This window comes from Caretta caretta, chromosome 11, assembly GCF_965140235.1.
Source record: "Caretta caretta isolate rCarCar2 chromosome 11, rCarCar1.hap1, whole genome shotgun sequence".
In the NCBI taxonomy this organism is placed as follows: Eukaryota; Metazoa; Chordata; order Testudines; family Cheloniidae; genus Caretta; species Caretta caretta.
In genome coordinates this window covers 41,741,403-41,759,629 of record NC_134216.1, presented here as the reverse complement: position 1 = coordinate 41,759,629, position 18,227 = coordinate 41,741,403, and the positions used below count along the sequence as shown (strand labels likewise).

Sequence of the window (18,227 nt, the reverse complement as noted above, 5' to 3'; positions counted from 1 at the left end):
CTAAGTCAGAATTGCCCCGCAGCCTGACTTACCAGCATGTAAATAAGACCCGCTTAGAAAGCTCCTCTGAATTAGGTATCTATACATTGCAGCTCATTTGGTGCTACTTTTCTGAAGATACCTAAGAGGCCGATTGCAGGCAGGATCTTAGCCTATCCTCATCAACCTAAAAGTGTTACTCTTTATTTGCACTAGGGAAAATGTTGAACTTTGGTCCAGCTTAGCTACCCAAAATACAACCCCTTTTCCTAGTCAAGATTTTTCCTCACAGTTATGGTGCAAACACAGACTATTAACATTAAAGTGTTACACAAACTTGCATGTTGTAGAAGTCTAGAGACCAGTAAGACCAGTAGGATACCTAGACAGAGTGATTCAATTAAAAAATCTTGTTTGTAATGCAGAGGCTACCATATCCCATAAAAATGAATGATCTTTAGATAAGACAGACTGAACAATGGATGCCACTAAGAAATACAAAGATGAGTTTACTCAGCTTGCTAGAGACCGGGCATAGGTACATGGCCTATACTTGGAAGGTGAACAAAATATTAAGGGCATTATTTCCAGGTTGAGGGTGGAGGGACTTTCAGCCTTGATGAAAATATCATTAAGCTGAGAGGGGCTGATTTTTAAGAGGGCCTCAACTCTGCAAATACAAGTTTGCATTCAAACCATAAAGCAGGGGTATTGGAACAATTCTGGCAGTGGAGGGGAAGGGTGCTGACAGCCATTGAACCAAACATCGAGCCAGGTCAGGTGCATCAGCACCCCTAGTTCCAGCACCAATGCATAAACAGGAGAAGATCTTATGGAATATATGTTTTAGCCAAACACAAGTTATTGGGGTCATTACAGGGTGAAACTGGATGAAATCTCTGGCCTGTGTTATAATGGAGATCAGCCTAGATGATCTAATGATCCCCTCTGGCCTTTAACATCTCTGAATATATGATTGTACTGGCAAATCAGGTTGGCATCCCTGGACACAGTTGCCACAACTGTAGTATCTGAGCATCTCACTATATTTAAATTTAGTTGTCCATACAATACCCTTACAAGGTAGGGACGTGCTTATTATCCCCACCTGGGGATCTCAGGCACAGAGACGCAGGCCCTGTCTATGGCTCACAGAGCTGTGAAAATTGTGTGTGCTTAACATTGTAGTTTGGGCAACCTCGCCCCCAGTATAGCTGCAGCTAGGTTGCCGGAAGGATTCTTCCGTTCGCCTAGCTACTGCCGCTTAAACAGATGGATTAACTACATCAACAGACAAACCCCTTCTATAGATGTAGGGAGCATCTATACTACAGCAGCATAGCTACAGTGCCATAGCTGTGCCACTATAGCATAACCATGCCCTCAGAGACTTGCCCAAAGCCATGCAGGAAGTCTGTGGCAGAGCGAGTATGTAGACTGTGGCCAGAATTTTTTGCAGGCCTAGTCGTCAGCAAGACCCTGAGTTTGCAGGGGCAGTTTTGCACCTACAAAAAGACACACACACACACACTACAGCTTGATTACTTAAGCAAACTAAGTTATAATTGGAGCAAGAGTTTTGGACCCTCACACTTGTACACTTGTTACACTTTCAGCATTATACCTAATCACCATCGTTTCCAAGAAAATTAGGTTAAAAAAACAAACCAAAAGCCTTCACCAGATTAAGGCTTCCTTGTAGGAAAAAGCAGGAATGTGCATTAAGATGGCAGGTGTGAAAAAAACCCTTCCCTAAATCCAAAGGAAAAACCACTGGCTAAGTAATTCCACGCCCCTCCCCCCCTTTCGAGTGTGACCATTTTTCTTTAGTGTACAAAAAAGAAAATGTGAGTTTGAGAGTATTTTTTTTCTTGGTGAGTCATGGTCAACACTAGTATTCACACGATAACCCAGGGGTGGTCAGACTTACTGACCCTCCAAGCCACCTACCCCACTCTTTAGATGTTCAAGAGCTGGGGCAGCCTGCCAGGGCTCAGGGCTTCAGCCCCGCTTTTCCTGAAGCCCCGGCCCCTGGCAGGAACACCCTGAGGAGCTGAAGCCCTGAGACCCGCTCCTCCCCTGTGGGCAGAAGCACCTACCCCCCGACACTGCTGCAAGGCAGAGGTCCCGAGCTCCCCCACCACATGGTCTGGTCGGTGGAGAATGGGAGGGTATGGAGGTGGGTGCTGCAAACTGCACAAGAGCCACATGCAGCTCACAAACCAAAGGCAATTAAAAATAGGCTAGAGCAATAGGAAATGTAATTTCTCCCATTGCTAAATGTGGTTAATAAGCTTGATGGAGACTCCAGCAAGATTGCAGCCGGAGCACTTAAAATTTAATTCTGATTAAAGCTCTATGTTTAATTTGGGACTAGCCCTAGAACAGATCCTCTCACTAGAACTAGATTGCATTTTTTTAAGGGCCCACTGTAACATCAAATACTGCACATTACTTTTGGGCTAGTACCAGAAAAGTTGCAAGGCTGAGTTTTGCAGTACCTAATAAATAGTTATACTACGTGGAAAAGCTTCAGCAGGAGAGATTGAGAGGGACCTACCCCACAATACCTTAGTCGTTCTGGCACTTACTTCAAGACCTGGCTTCAAGTCCCAGCATCAGATCAGTCAGAGCAGGATTTGACGTTGGGTCTTCCACATACACCCCAGGAGTGTCCTAATAGTTAGTCTGGGTGACACATCTCACGCCTGACAAAATAGGCCGGGGGAACACCAAGTTTGAGAATCCCGCTTCCGAACCTGTGGAGATTTGGCTTTCGCAAGGGCTATGAGCATCTCCTTGGCTGTGAGATACTGTCAGTGTTTAGGTTTCAGAGTGGCAGCCGTGTTCGTCTGTATCAGCAAAAGCTACTAGGAGTCCTTGTGGCACCTCAGAGACTAACAAATGTACTTGGGCACAAGCATTCATGGGCTAAAACCCACTTCATTGGACGCATGGAATGAAAAATACAGTAAACAGAATATATGCTTAGGTGATGTCTGCATGCCTACTGCTGGGGACAGGTTCGGGAACAGCTGAGGAGTCATTTTGAGTACCACAGTGGCCCCTACTTTTGTGAAGCTGGCCCTTAGTAACTAAATAAAACACAAGATATTCAGTTTGTGTTTGTATGTTCACTTCAGCATTACTGTCAAAAACAAATGCAACTTTAACTTTGAAGTGATTAAGAATCCATATAGCCATAAATTAAAATATTTACAGGCACTCCCCGGGACATTCCAGGGGAACATATAGCTGGTAATCTTTCTGAAAGCATCAGAACCAGTGAGTCCTGTTATTTTTGCGAGCACCCTCCCCACTGACAGAGAGATGCTAAGAAACATGTATGAATGCCCAGTTTTTACAACGAAACTAAGAGGCTCCACTTGCGTGTAGGCATTCCATTTAAAAACTAAGGCAAGGCCCACAGAACATTGGGTGCGTGAAGAAACTGAGTTAGCTTGGCCCAGACTTAAAGCCTTTTAATATACGGGCTGCAGCCTGCAGGGAGCGTGGAAAGATGTCTCTTTTAAAGTGAGTAACAGAACACATCTACCCAGAGTATTAGCGCACAGCAAACTGAGGAGGAAATCTACAGCACTGTACTGGACTTTTCTCTCATTGGCTGTGTTGACCCTGGTACTGCAGAGTAAGTTCAATAGTATGCTTTGACTTATGGGTAGGTTGAAGCCCAGTATGGAACTTTTACTGTTCAGTAGCACACCAGACCTGAATAAGAGCACTGCGTAAATTTCTCTCACCCCAACAGAAGTAGGTCCAATAAAAGAGGTTACCTCACCCACCTGGTCTCTCACTGCAATTGCAGTTATTCCCATTCCCCTATCTTCTTTCTATACTGGGCCCAGTTTCACTCATGTTGGGGAGGGGAAACACTATACTAATGAGCAGTGCCCAGCTCTGGTAAAGCACTAGTATATTCCTGGTTTGCTGGATGCATACTGTACAAATGCACTATTACTTAAAATTAAACTGTCTAGCAATTGATTTACAAGTAGCAATAATAGTCTTTTGCATACAAACTAAAACGACATCACCTTCTACTACAGTAAACAAAGCCAAGTCTTGTATTGGCTTAAGGATGAGTTTATACAACTTGCAGCTTTATATATAAGCCACGAGGGAAGCTGCATCTTTGGGGGCAAGAACGAAAATTAGACAATGTCACTGCGTGTATAATTAGGAAGACTTCTCTAATCAAATGGCTTTCACATCAATAGCTACACATGGGATCTGATAGAAAGTGGAAGCCGTTCTATTTTGAGAAAGAGTAGCTGGCCATGTATTTAGTTGATATTTTTCTTTAATTCTGCAGTAAACTTTAGCATAAACATTAACCCAACGAACAACAAAAAAGCAAGCAAGCACGCACAAGATAACCTATGTAAGACTGAATGTTAGCAAAAAAAGAGGCAGAAACTCTTGACAAAGCTTTTATTATCAAAATAAAATTTTGTACAAAAGCACTTCATAGATCCGATGATCCAGTTACAGCATTTATTCACATGACATGTTTAAGGTGAGCATTAAGGTCTTGTCTTAATACAAACCTTTCAGAAATACTTACACAGCTTAGCAACTCAATTAGAAGGTCACCTGAATTATCACAGCACATATAGTTCCCTCTTCATGAAATGCAAAAGATCAACCTTAGATTTTTGACCAAGGAAATATTCACTCTATTTAGGATGAGTGTGTTATCCACCTTAGACTATACATCCGTTCAAGCTTTGACATAATTAAAAGAAAATGTTTGGAGGCAGGACGGAGATTTTCAGAGAAACACAATGACAGTCATGAAAGGCAGAGGGAGTTGCTGGATGCCTAATTGCCTTTGAAGAGTCTCACTCTGGCTTACTATAGTTCCTTGCTGCAGTAGGAGGTGCTGAATTGTGGTAAGGGGCAAAAACCACCAGAGAAAAACAGTTGTTGCATAAAATATCCTACTAGCAGAAAGATCCAAGACCATATCTAGTGCTATGGCTCAACAAATCCAAGATGATTCTACTTGGGATTGATCTCAGTTATAACATTACATTTGAAGTCTTCACTAACTATACAATCATTTTCAAAATTACATTGGTTCAGCCGATGTAGTGCTCTTTCCATTTCATGCCATTACAGTGGTCTCATCCATGCAGCACACTAGATCTTTTCAACTTTTAAGTCCTTGCTTTTAGCTGTACTTATGGTTCATTAATCATGTCACGCAAAATAACGTTCCACAACTAGGCTGAGACCACTTTAAGTGGGAATACAGCTAGACTGTGCTCAGGATCAGGCAACAGTATGTGTGAATGCTACCAAAATATATTCAATCATTACATCTGTACTCCTAGACTATTACTTTTTAGCTTTTATCAAAAAGGGTTGGGAGTCTCATTTAATACCCCAGCAGTCAGGACATTTAATTTCTTTTTAAAATACTTTGTTATCCAAATCTGAGTTGCACTACATAGCTAGATGTGTTTCGTACAAGACAGGGTCCATCCTAACTATGGGCTTTGAAACCACTGGCTCTTAAAAAATAAAAGAAAATTCAGGCTCCACTTCCAAATGGCTAGAGACCACTTGTCCATAAAGCTCTAAAAACAGTACATATGATTTCTTACATTTGATCTTGCAACCTTATTTGTGACTGATTAAGTAAGCGTCTCGAACTGACCTTCTGCCTCTATGCCAAACGGAGGTTTTGCACTTACATACTAGTAGTGTCTCACTCCTGACTTTGCACTGATGCAGCATCACTATTGGCAGCAATAGTGGAAACACGAATATAAACAGGGTGCAATCATTTTCCATCATTGTTGCCAACTCACATTAGCATTGTAGTACCAGTACTAGTTCAGTGAGGAAAAGCGTGGCTGCCCTAGAAGTTTTCAACAGTGTTCCATGCTCACATCACAAAGGAAGACATCAACAGAGTCCATCAAGATTTTTGACTACTCAAAAGCAGTCTTTCAGTTGTATTTTGGCCCACTTTGTCACACTCTGGAAACTTTAAACGTTTATATTAATTCCTTATTTATGCAGCATTTTTGCCCCCACTGTTGTTTTGCACTTCTGAGCACTCTATAAAACCAAATGCTGGAAATCTACGCATTGTAAAGAAGTTTTTAAAACAAACAAACAATCTCAAGTAAGTTTTTCCTCTTTAAACTTGAAGGACTAGTAATCATTTTGGAGTTGCTAATTTTAAAGCAGATCCATCACTGCACCTAAAAGGTTTCTGCTTCCATTTGCTACTGTTACTCTTCCTAAAATAATTTTAAATTTTAATGAGACAGAAATTAACCAGTTTCACCAGGCCAAGGATTAACATCTACATTTCCATTTAGGTCCATGAGAAACACAGCTATTAATATATTAAATGCATTTAACATTTTCAATAACTGTTAACTGTGGATAAAAACTGCAGCAAGGGCAACTGTGTGAACAAGACACTAATCAGTTTAAAGCCAAGTCAAGTCTCACTTCCCGTTCCAGGGAGGAAGGGGGAAAAAATGTGGATGCTAGCCAGACTGTGTAAGAACAGGAAGGGGAAAGAAAGAGCCTGTCCAACAATATTTAAAGGACTCAACATGATTTGTGGAAAGCTTTTGATTATCTTGAAAAAAATCCATGTCCCTTTTTACCTGAAAAAAAGAAAACGCTGATCACCCTGGGATTAAAACCCTCAGATGTTTGAACAATTAACTGCACACGAAGTCTGACATGGATGAAAGAGCACATGACTATAGAAAGGTGCCACTGACAACCCATCACAACCTCAATCTTCCATTTCAAGTTCACGTTTCAGACTGCAAAATACAAAGAGGAACCACTTTTAGTTTCAAGAAAAGCAGATTGATCCATTAAAGAATTTGATTTCCATTCAGTTTAGATACAGTTTGAAAGCTGTGGACTAAGTAATAACTGAACTTCACTGCCAGCAGAATAAGTACTTAGTGTTTACACTGTACACCACTTTGGCACATTACTAAGTAGTAACAATCAATTCCCATGAGATCCTTCTGAGATCATCTCAATTTCACAGATGACAGGTCTGAGGATAAGAGATTTACCTAACTAAGACTTCAAAGCAATTCAGTGGAGAAGCCAGGATTTCTCCATTCCTGGCTTTCAGACCCTTGCCTAACACACAAAACTGGACCATGCAAAAAAATAGCAATTACCTGTTTAAGTAAGCATGAACATTGTTATAGCCATGATACTTGGCCAAATAAACCAGCACACCAGTAGCACACCGGCCATCCCGCTGTCTGCAGAAGCTACAATTGCAGATTCCACGACAAGGTGGGCAGTGCCAGTTCTAAAGAAAAATAAGACATCTTTTAAAGAAACTAAAATCTCAGAGACTCCTCATCCCACTCCTTTCCCTCTCTGGCACTGGCTCAAAACAATTCCATGCTAGCACAGATGCTGTCAAGATATGCCAACAAATGCTAGTGTTTGTGAGTAAAGAGTAAGTTTTCCAATGTGCTAGGCATCTTCTGTACTTTCAATGGAGCCACAAGGAGCATCCCAATTTTCCCCACTCCCTTCCAAACCCAACATCGTGACAATTAGCTCTCTGTTCAAGACAACTGGCTGAACTCCTGCGCTGTAGCCTTCCATAGGATGAGAGACAGCATTTCTTTCCCTACATCACGGGCACTAAAGCCAGACAAAAGTGAGCCACTTGGTTTTGAGAATTCAATAGCTTGAAGTTCACGAATATGCTTTTGTGGCTGCACTGCTTCCATAATTGATAGTTATTATGACAGTAGCTAGCGGAACTGCGTGGTACCATAAGGTACGTAGGAGTGGCAAGGAGAACTTTAGTGGCACGGGTATTCACGAAACCCCTGCTCAGGGACAAGTCTTTTGCAATCTGTTGGAGCTGTGCAACTGTGTATAAATCTTCTCTGAAGCAAAGAAACTGGATCCTGACTCTCCCAACTCCCAGGTCCAGGACTGTAACCACTGGGCTCTACAATCAGTCTGTCTCTGGCCCAATGACCATTTAATTATTTACGTATGGTGAAACAGATCCAAGAGGACAAAATAAGAGGGACCCACCCAGAATACTCAACAGCCCAGTGATTAGGGCACTCCCGTGGGAGGAGAGAGACCCAAGGTCAAGTCCCTGCTCCATCAGACAGAGTGGGGATTTGAACTTGGGTCTCCCACACTCTGGATGAGTCGCTCCCCACTCCGCATGCTGGTATTTGGGAATCCCATTCTCCCCATGCATTGTATAGAGAACCTGGACACTAACTCAGAATTGTGAATTACACAAGGCAACAGGACACATATGAGTTCAAGTCTCCACTGTGAACCCCCACCCATGATGCTCTGACATATTTAAAGACGAAAGCATGCATGCACTACAGTATTAAAAGGCATTAAAACACAGCTCGCCCACCAACATCCTATCTTCAGCGTTACCTACAATCCATTGCTCCATGAACTTGGCTCCCACTATATTAAGCATGACAAACCCCGTGCCCACATTAAATTATCTTACTGGATCCAGCAATGCAGTCCTGACATCTTCCCCATATCGATTGCGAAGACAAGGTCCACAGAACTGACCTCGCACACCTACACAGTCTGGGTTACGACAGTTTGTCTTTGTGTCTATAGTTTTTTGGCGACACTGATGACAAGTGGATCCCTACATCAACAAACAGGTGTTCAGGAGACAAGAAAGCCAAGAGAGGTAGTTTAGTTAACAAGACAGCTCATTTAACAAACAACCCATCCCTTGCAAATAGTTTTGGTATTTGTATTAGTACTTCTTCCAAGACTTGACATTCTTAAGGGGAACCCAAAAGAGAAAGCTATCTTAACATACACAATCTGCATTTCTCTGATTTGCAATACACTTACCATCACCTGGTTATATACTTTATCTCGGGCAGTTTCACAAATATTATCCAACTCTTCCTCTGTTATTTCTTCCACTGGACGCACTATGTGAGGAAGAGCCATAGCACCAGGGCGACTTCTCCTGGGAGTTTGAATCTCTTGCTGAAGGGTGTGGAAGAATCAAAATCTAAGTTTTATTTTGTGGTCATAACATTACTGCCAGCAGAAACCCCACACAAACAAGGGCAGAGAATTTCAAAGCAGTTTAAGGGATTTAGATGTGTATCTTCCACTAGAGTTAGCAGACGAGTACTGAGTTAATGGGATGCTTTGAAAATCTCAATCCAGGTCTCCAGCTTTAGTTCTAGAAATGTAACAGAACAGAAATCAAATGCTATTTGATTTTTTTTAGCTCCTACTATAGTGGAGAAAGTGACAATTCGTCCACTGTGATAATAAAAATAAAGTAAGAAGGTAATTGTGCAATACACTCCATTTTTTCCCACACCTCCCATTAGCCTCTGTGTGGACTGGAACACCAGCTAGCTCTGCATGAGCTTCTAGCTCTGCCAAAGAGACCAACAACCAGGCTTAAGCTGCACTTATTTGAATAACCAATACCAAATTATATTTTTAAAGTTTCCCCAATTAATGTTCTACTGTAAAAGGCAAACACATTAAACATACCTCTGAGTATTCATCAGACAGCTTTCTTCTCCTCACTAAGCTGTACTTGTCATCATCTTCCTCCTCTTGTAACGGAGTAGGTGGTCCATCAATCAGGGACCTAGATCTTGTGTGAGGCCGAGAAATTCGGTCTGGGTTCCTCCTTAAAGCATTTTGGGGAAACGAGCTTCTTGGAGCCCGTTTTGGACGCTGGAAGAAAAAATGAGTTAAAACAAAGCCCTTTGCCCTCAAAGGCAAACAAAAACAAAATAACTTTGTTTCTAGTACGGAAAATGGAGCACAATTTCAACATTGCAGGTAAATTCACCTTTGCCATTCAACAAACTGTAGAAACATACAAAGCCCCAAGCAGCAGGCAGTGCCTATATAAGGTAGAAGGCAGCAATTCACTTGTGTAAACATAAGAGAGTCTCAATGAGCTTAGATATGTTTGTCTGTTTTATGGAAAAGCATATATTTTCAGTAGGATTCCAAGTACCTTAATAATCAATCAAATAAATAGCACTTTAATAGTACTTTTCAACATGTTTTATTTAGAAGGGTATATTATCTTTATTCCCATTTTACAGATGGGGAACTGAGGCACAACAAAGGAAAAGTACATGCCCAACGTCATACAAGCAAGTCATTGGTAATGCCAGGAGTAGAATCCAGGTACTCCTGACTCCCCATCCTGTGACCCATTCACTGGGACATGCTGCCCCCTTAAGTAGATTGATATTGCAGCTGTAAAACATATAGATGGGCCCAAACCAGAATCTGGATCCAAGCACCTTCAAACTGTTGATGACATTCAGACCTGACCTTTGAAGCTTAAGCCCCCCATCCCCCCTTTCTCCATTTGTGTAAATAAGCATTTAGAAAGCGGTTTTGTTTTGCTTTATGGCTTTAATTGGCCTTTGATATGGACACTTCCAGGTGCCTATGTTGTTCAGTTTTTATAGAACGGCAAATCAAAAGGGAATTGCACAACTGGGATGATTGTTTTAACAAGTAATAAAATTCTGAACAACTGGACTTTGATTTACTTGGTCTATTAAGCTTTTTATTTGAAAGGGTTTTTGTTTTTTTAAATCAAAAGTAGATACACTCAGATGATTGAAGTATAAGACAAACAGAAATTAAATTTCTACTTACTGGGCTGGTAGTTGACAATGATCTTCTGCCAGTGAAAATGCCAGGGACATTTTTTAATTCAGCCATTAGTTTTGCAAGCTAGGGAAAAAAAGAAAAATATATGGTCTTAAAAAAGAGTTTATGTGCTATTATTAAATTAGGGCAATTGCCTAGAAGTACAACTGCCTTATAGGAAATGCAGTCATATTCTTTGAGATCTTATTTTTATATCCTGGTGCCTGACAGTGGGTTGAAAATGATGCTTAGGCTTAATAGGCTGCCAGCCTAAACATGGAATAAGGCTTTAGAATACCCAGATGTCTGCTGAAGAACCTATTTCAGTATGTGGATTTTCATATGCCAGTGAATGTGCCGTATCAGGGCTCTAAATTTCTGTTAATGCATTCACATAACTCCCATTAATGTTAACTTATATAAGAGAAGAGAACTGCGTGGAGATTAGAAGTCAAGGAGAAAAATGAATTGAAGAACTTTCCTGCATACCTACCATTGCTTTGTTTTCCTTTATGTTTAGAGCTCTTTTCTCTAAGAATTTGGGGCCCTTTTCTTCAGAGTCAGAATCCAAAGCAGATGGTTGTATTTCAGGGGGTGATGCTATTTCACTCTTTCCCCTTTTAGACCTTCGAGTTGGAAACTTCATAGCCACTTTCAAAGGAATCGAGCGTCTCTCATGTCTCCTATATTGCAACTTCTCCTTAGCACGTAAGCCATTTTCCTTACAGTCTGACTCCAATTTCTATCAAAAACCAATATTGTTGTTTATGAATGACACTGGATTGCTGTATGGTTTAGTCTGACACGCAAGTTTATCAACCTGAAATCTAGGTTGCTTTATTTTATTTTTTTGAAGTTTTGGGCACTACTACCCATGAAACCCCCTGACAAGTTTTGTGGTTTTACAGAGTGCTCCAATACACAGAAAGAGAGAGATTAGTTTTACTCGTAAGTCTAGTTAGTAAAAATATTTCAGAGAAAAATGTTGTTTGAGTTGGTACGCGTTAAGGGCCCAATCCTGCAAGTTAGTCCACATGGGTGTACAAGTCCCCCACCAGGGTTCTCTGTGCAGGGTCAGGCCTAAGTTTGTAAACTACAAAGAATTCAATGGATACGGAAACAAGATCACTAGCAAATTGTAACTTACTCACAGGACTAGCCATTGAGACAAATACAGCCCCAACTCAAATAGCCATTGAGACAATTACGGTCCCCAAATCAAGTATTTTATCAACTTAGTATTCTGATGCTGTTCACAATTGTAATGAGAATTTACTAGTGATGCCAATGAAGATAGTTATTCTATTTTTTGTTTGCTTAATTAATTATCCACTCGGTGACATGTCTTATCTTACTTTAACCAAAATAAAGTTGCTTCCATCTACGACTAACCTGTCTAACAGCCACCTTGCTGTGGACCATTAGTACTTCTTTTTCTGCTTGTCAAGGCTCATACTGACAATCCCATTTTCTATAATTTTGTATTAAGCTTGATATGTGGTTCTTGCTCACCAATTTTCATGCTGTTATTGCTTGTCCTTGCCCTTTTCTTGAATATATGAGCGTACTTTGTCTGTTAGTTCTCTGAACTACTATTCATTATTTAACTTAGATGTGTATTCTTTCTACAAGAAGAGCACCTACTCTTTTCCCTAGACATCCCTTGACATAATACTCCAATAACCCATGTTACATGCAATATGAATATATTGCTCTCTACAATGCTCAATATTTATTCTTGGGCTATTTTTAAGCAGTAAGCCTGCTATGATGTTCTGCAGTTGATTAAAGGTAGAAGGGGGGAAATTCTACTATCTATTGCTATTTCTACATTGCCTACAAAGTGTAGAATTTCCTGTACTGTTTCCTGTTATGCTACACAAGTGCCATGAAGACCAATATCATGTCATGCTAACTCACAGATTGTAGCAAATGATGGCCATCTTGTCCAAACAGTTTTAAAAGAAAATACAAGATGCTCACGAACAGAGTACATATCCAATAAACAAAGTTTCAATCTGTACTAGTTAAATTTTAAATCTGGAAAAACAGTATTTTTCTAAAATGCACAAATTTTATCTCTTGCAAGACTTAATTTAGTTTTCTCCATATTAGGCATTCACACGCTCTCATACACTTAGAGAAGCGATTTTAAAATTAAGGAAAGTTATATTTGGCAAGTGTCCTAGAGGCTGTAACATTTCAGTAATTAGTAATTACTTAAACTTTAAAACTAGTGAGTTAATTTGCATATCTCACCAATACATTTTGAATCTCACTTTCTGAAAAACCACAGAACGAATCATCATCCGAGTCCTCACAAAAAATTTTAGCCAGTTCTTCTGTGATATCTGACCTAAACTTTGGTTTCTGTAAAAAGAATAAAAACACTTTTTTAAAAAAAGAACCAATTTTTCATGAACCATGCAGACAGCCAATCACATTTACAAGTGCACTACAAGAGAATAGCTTTTGTAACAAAGAAAACAAAATGGTTCAGGGATTTACAAATGGTTTCAGAGCTGTTACGGCAAATCATCAGGCATATTAATTTAAGCGACATTTCAAAGAATAGAATAAATAGCTAATCTGCCTCCAACAATTACCTAGAAGGACAAGCAAAAAGTGAAATGAAATTATAGTGCATACTGTAGATTCATAGCTACTGTATAGAAATGTAAGCATAGCAAGCAGTTTTAAATCACACATGAAGCATTTGGGACATTTTCAACACAGCACATTCAGTTCTGTTTATTCATGTACTGTACTTACGGTGTTTGCAAAATTATCAGAACCAAAACTGTCACAACTGTCATCAGATGATGACGTTTCCATGGGGATCAATTTCATATTTCGGAATGCTATGAAGTTCTTCTTTCCTGAAAGGTCTGCTTGCTGCAAGGGGAGGATGACAATACCATTAAAATATGACAGGTTTCAGAGTAGCAGCCGTGTTAGTCTGTACCCACAAAAAGAAAAGGAGTACTTGTGGCACTTTAGAGACTAACAAATTAATTTGAGCATAAGCTTTCCGTGAGCTACAGCTCACTTCATCGGATGTAATATTAAAATATGATTTACACTATAGTACACTAGCTTTTAAAAGTGTGCTTATAAAGCCTAATGTGGTTAAATTTTCAGATATGCAGTAGACTTGTATCCATTCAGTACACCATCAGCACTGAAAAGAAACAGGAGTAGAGCTCTAAAATTCAAATTGAGTAGTTTCTGCTCTAATGCATTTCTGGTCACTAACATAAGTGATTTATCCTTGAATATTATAAATGTTTCTTCTTTCTTCTGACAAATAATAGCTTTTGTGAAAAATCCCACCAAAATTAGTTACATCCCTTCTGAAAGTCCTTCAAGTTTTATTTTATGTTGAATCTTATAGAGTGTGACTAGCATCTAGAAATCACCATTTTAGTTTGTAGTTTAATTTCTGAAATCAAATACTAATCAACTAAATTTCTTTAAAGCATTAAAAAAACCCAGAAAAGGAACACTGGAACAACTGCTTTAGGGACAATGGCTTATTACTTCATTAGGTACCATCATTGGGTTGTAATGTCTTATCTTTTGATGGCCTTTAAATTTATCCTTTTCCTTGGAATCTCACAGATCCTCAGTAAATATGGTTTAAGATTTTGAGTTGTAAATGGAGACCCATGTCTGTACCCATATTTAAACACACTACACCACCCAAAAGTTACTGCAACGTGACCAGTGATTGATGTGGCTCATGCCAAGCTGAAAGAACTCTTATGGTTACTAGCAATTCATAGGCCAACCTCATTGAGCCCAAAATATTTAAGAAATCTCTTTAAAATGTAGCCACACAGAGAGGTTTAAAGATATGTGCTGTCTGCACATGCTGGATATTGCATACACTTGTCTGAGCCATGAGAACGTAATCTAATTCTAACACAACTGTAGAAACGATTGCCACCTCCCTTCCCCCGCCAGTTCTGAGTTTGAAATTTGCACCAACATGCAGACCAGTCTCTCTTTTTCCTCACAATCAGACACAGCTATTTGCTTCCACCCGGATCATAGCTACTACTTTTTTAATCTGGCCAATGGAGAGGGTAAGGCTATGTCCACGCTACAGCAAGACAGCTATAGCACTGTAGTGTAAACATGTGGTACAGCAATCGAAAGGGGTTTTCCATCACTTTGTAATTAATCCCCACCACCAAAAAGTGGCCAATGGAATAATTCTTGTCAATGTAGCAATATCTACACTGGGGTTTAGGTCACTTTAACAACATCTCTCTCACCCCTGAGAGACACAGCTAGTCAACCTAAATTTTAGGTGTAAACCAGCCTAAAACTTCTTCAGTACTCTATTAATCATTCTCCAATGTGGTATGCTTCCACCCCAATTAGACACTTTGCACTCCCACCAAAAGCACATTCTTTAGAGAGCCTATTGTTTTTCAGCAGAGGTAAAGGTAGGTTTGCAGAGGAAAAACAAAGTAGGTATCAGCTCAATATGGAGTCAGATGTGAACTTTTACAAAACCCCAAGGGCAAGATTTTTTTTTTTAAACACCAACATTCCAATGACAGGTTTCAGAGTAGCAGCCGTGTTAGTCTGTATTCGCAAAAAGAAAATTGTGGCACCTTAGAGACTAACCAATTTATTTGAGCATAAGCTTTTGTGAGCTACAGCTGAAGTGAGTACAAGTCCTCCTTTTCTTTTTGCAACATTCCAGTAAAAACTTACATTACACTCTCTGTGGTGCAGAGCAGACACTGCACTAGATAAGCACAAGACAGCCTGAAAAGTCCTTTCCAAGCCACAACAACCACAATTCCTATTCCAGGTTTCAGAGGAACAGCCGTGTTAGTCTGTATTCGCAAAAAGAAAAGGAGTACTTGTGGCACCTTAGAGACTAACCAATTTATTTGAGCATGAGCTTTCGAGAGCTACAGCTCACTTCATCAGATGGTAAACATGGTAAACATCTGATGAAGTGAGCTGTAGCTCACGAAAGCTCATGCTCAAATAAATTGGTTAGTCTCTAAGGTGCCACAAGTACTCCTTTTCTTTTTGCGAATTCCTATTCCATTATTAACGCACTATTCTGTTTGAAGGGACCTGAGTTTCAACTGTCCCTCCAAACTGTGTCTGCAGTGTGCTACAGGCACATCAGTTAGGTCCTGTTTACACCACAAGATAGAACCCTACTGAGTGTCAACCAGGTCACCCCAACATGGTAGTTGCGGCACCCCAAAATGGGCAAGAGAAGTGAACCTGACCATCTTCACTGTAAATCCTTTCTATTTTAATCATCCCAGAGTAGTGAGGGCTTCTTTGACAGCAATGTGGCTAATTAGGCGGCTATAAACCACAAGTGGCACACACTGCACCAAGATGCAGAGCAAGACCAATGAAGCCACGCCAGTGCAAAATAAATCCAGTAGACATGGAGAGACTTTCTAAAGAACAGTTTTTAACCAGTATTTCTTCCCAACACAGTGGGGACCTGGGGACACCGGGCTCTCCTCCAGTGAGCGATCCCCAGGGCTTTATTTAGCTCGCAAAGCTCTCCTCCACCCAGACAGTGGGAAGGCCGCAGCTTTGCATGGAGACACGTCCTACTCAACTGGGAGCCTGCAGCCACCCTTGTTTTGATGGGGAGAGAGTGCAAGGACCTTGTTTGGATTTCGCAAAGCTCAGGGACCCCAGTCAGCAAGCTCTGAAGGGCAGAGATCGCCATGGGCCGGACGAGCGGCAGGGCTGAGCGGCTGGGGCAGAGCCGGGGAGCCGAGCTGGCAGCAGGCTCCGCCGAGCCTGGAAGCAGCACAGGGCGGGGCGCGGGAGCAGACACGCGGCTCAGCGTGCCGGCCGGGACACGCGGCAGGGCTGCCTGCCTCCTCCACCTTTCCCACAGGATCCCTCGGCCAGCCGGGCCAGCAGCGAGCCCGGCCACGGGGCTCCCGCCGCAATCGACGCGACTGACCCCGGGACCGGGGGGACGCATCGGGCTGAAAGCGAGTTTGGAAGGGTCCAGGCGGACCAATAGCGCAGACTGCCCCGGAGGGTCCGCTGTCCGAGCGCCGCCGCCACGGCCCCCGCCTGCAGGGACACCTCCACCCCCGCAAAAAAAAAAGGGGGGGGGCGTCGCAGCGTGTTTCCACGGGGACACGTGTGTGGGGAGGGGGGCGGGAGCTGCCGGGCCGCCACCGCAGCGAAAGCTCGGGCCGCCACATCCAGCCAGCGCCCGCAGCCTACCCCGCTTCCCCCCCCCCCCCACTTCACCGCCTACAGCTTCCTGCACCGCGCCCCGCTCAGCCCCCCTCCTCCGGAGTCTGCAACTTACCGCCCCTCAGCCTCCCTCCTGCAGCTAGCTCAGCCCCCATCCGCCAACGCGTGCAATTCACTGCACCCCCCCCCCACCTCATTCAGCCCCCTTCCTCCGGCGGGTGCAACTCACTGCACCCTCAGCCCCCATCCGCCAACGCTTGCAACTCACTGCATCCCCCCCCCGCCCCCATCTCATTCAGCCCCCTTCCTCCGGCGGGTGCAACTCACTGCACCCTCAGCCCCCATCCGCCAACGCTTGCAACTCACTGCATCCCCCCCCACCTCATTCAGCCCCCTTCCTCCGGCGGGTGCAACTCACTGCACCCTCAGCCCCCATCCGCCAACGCTTGCAACTCACTGCATCCCCCCCCGCCCCCATCTCATTCAACCCCCTTCCTCCGACGGGTGCAACTCACTGCACCCTCAGCCCCCATCCGCCAACGCTTGCAACTCACTGCATCCCCCCCCCGCCCCCATCTCATTCAGCCCCCTTCCTCCGGATCGTGCAACTCACTGCACCCTCTGCCCCGCTCAGCCTCCGGTGCCTACAATCACTGCACGTCCCCGTCCTCCAGAGCCTGTAATGCATTGCACTCCCCGCTCCAGCACGCGTTCAGCCCTGGGCCCCCGTCCGCCACTCACTTGCATGCCGAAGGGATCCATGCTACCAGCTGCAGGGCGCGCGCGGTTCTTGTAACGGCTAGTCATAACGGGTAGCCCGGGCGCGATCCGGGCAGCGTGCGCTGGACTGGGAAGGTCGACAGGAGGCTGCGAGCTCGCGCCAAACCAGCTCGGGACTGTCAGGGGGGCGGGGACTGGGGGCACCTTTCCCGCGTTGGAGCCCGAGTCCTGGAAGGTGCAGGCAACACCCCTCTAGGCGAGGACCCCTTACTGCTCCCCCGTGCAACAGACAGCCTGCTCCCTGTGCAGAGAGCAGCAGAGGGCTCCGTGGAGTGCAAAGAGGGGGCCGAAAGCATCCTCGAATATTTTTTCCTGCAGTGGAGTTTGTGGTACTGTAAGGGCCTAATTCTGTGGCGCGAAATGCTCCCTGTAGCAAAGCAGTAGTATTTGCATATGGGGAGGGGAGGGGAGGGGATGGGGGGAGACAGAGCGGTCTGCAGGCTCGCCCCTCGTGCACGTGGCGTCTGCGTGGTTAGTCCCCAGTGCCCCTGGGAGGGGGTCGGGTCAGTGCACAGGGGCAGGACTGATCCTGCTGCCCTGCAGAGCGTATCATCAGCCACAAACGA

General features: G+C 43.2%; 1 protein-coding gene across 2 annotated transcripts; it reads right to left on the bottom strand.

Annotated features, from left to right (window-relative positions):
- Positions 1–4,417: 4,417 nt before the first annotated feature.
- Positions 4,418–17,953, bottom strand: CDCA7 (cell division cycle associated 7). 2 transcript variants are annotated; one of them, XM_048869948.2, is made up of 10 exons: positions 17,623–17,948; positions 13,441–13,563; positions 12,928–13,038; positions 11,162–11,410; positions 10,675–10,752; positions 9,538–9,726; positions 8,872–9,012; positions 8,507–8,656; positions 7,173–7,309; positions 4,418–6,797 (listed from the first exon to the last, which is right to left on the bottom strand). In XM_048869948.2, the coding sequence occupies exons 1-10, from the start codon at positions 17,686–17,688 to the stop codon at positions 6,767–6,769; spliced, it is 1,275 nt and encodes a 424-aa protein (XP_048725905.1). In that variant the 5' UTR covers positions 17,689–17,948; the 3' UTR covers positions 4,418–6,766. The 2 variants fall into 2 exon arrangements, with proteins under 2 accessions (XP_048725905.1, XP_048725906.1); XM_048869949.2 differs by lacking the exon at positions 12,928–13,038 and having other exon boundaries at positions 17,623–17,953.
- Between the last annotated feature and the right edge of the window lie 274 nt (positions 17,954–18,227).

Coding starts and splice junctions, on each gene's coding strand:
- CDCA7 (XM_048869948.2), bottom strand. CDS start 17,688: ATGACTAGCCGTTACAAGAACCGCGCGCGCCCTGCAGCTGGTAGCATG. Junction 9,013..9,537: donor TGTCTGATGAATACTCAGAG/GTATGTTTAATG, acceptor CACACCCTTCAG/CAAGAGATTCAAACTCCCAG. Junction 6,798..7,172: donor GTTCATGCTTACTTAAACAG/GTAATTGCTATT, acceptor TGTATTTTGCAG/TCTGAAACGTGAACTTGAAA.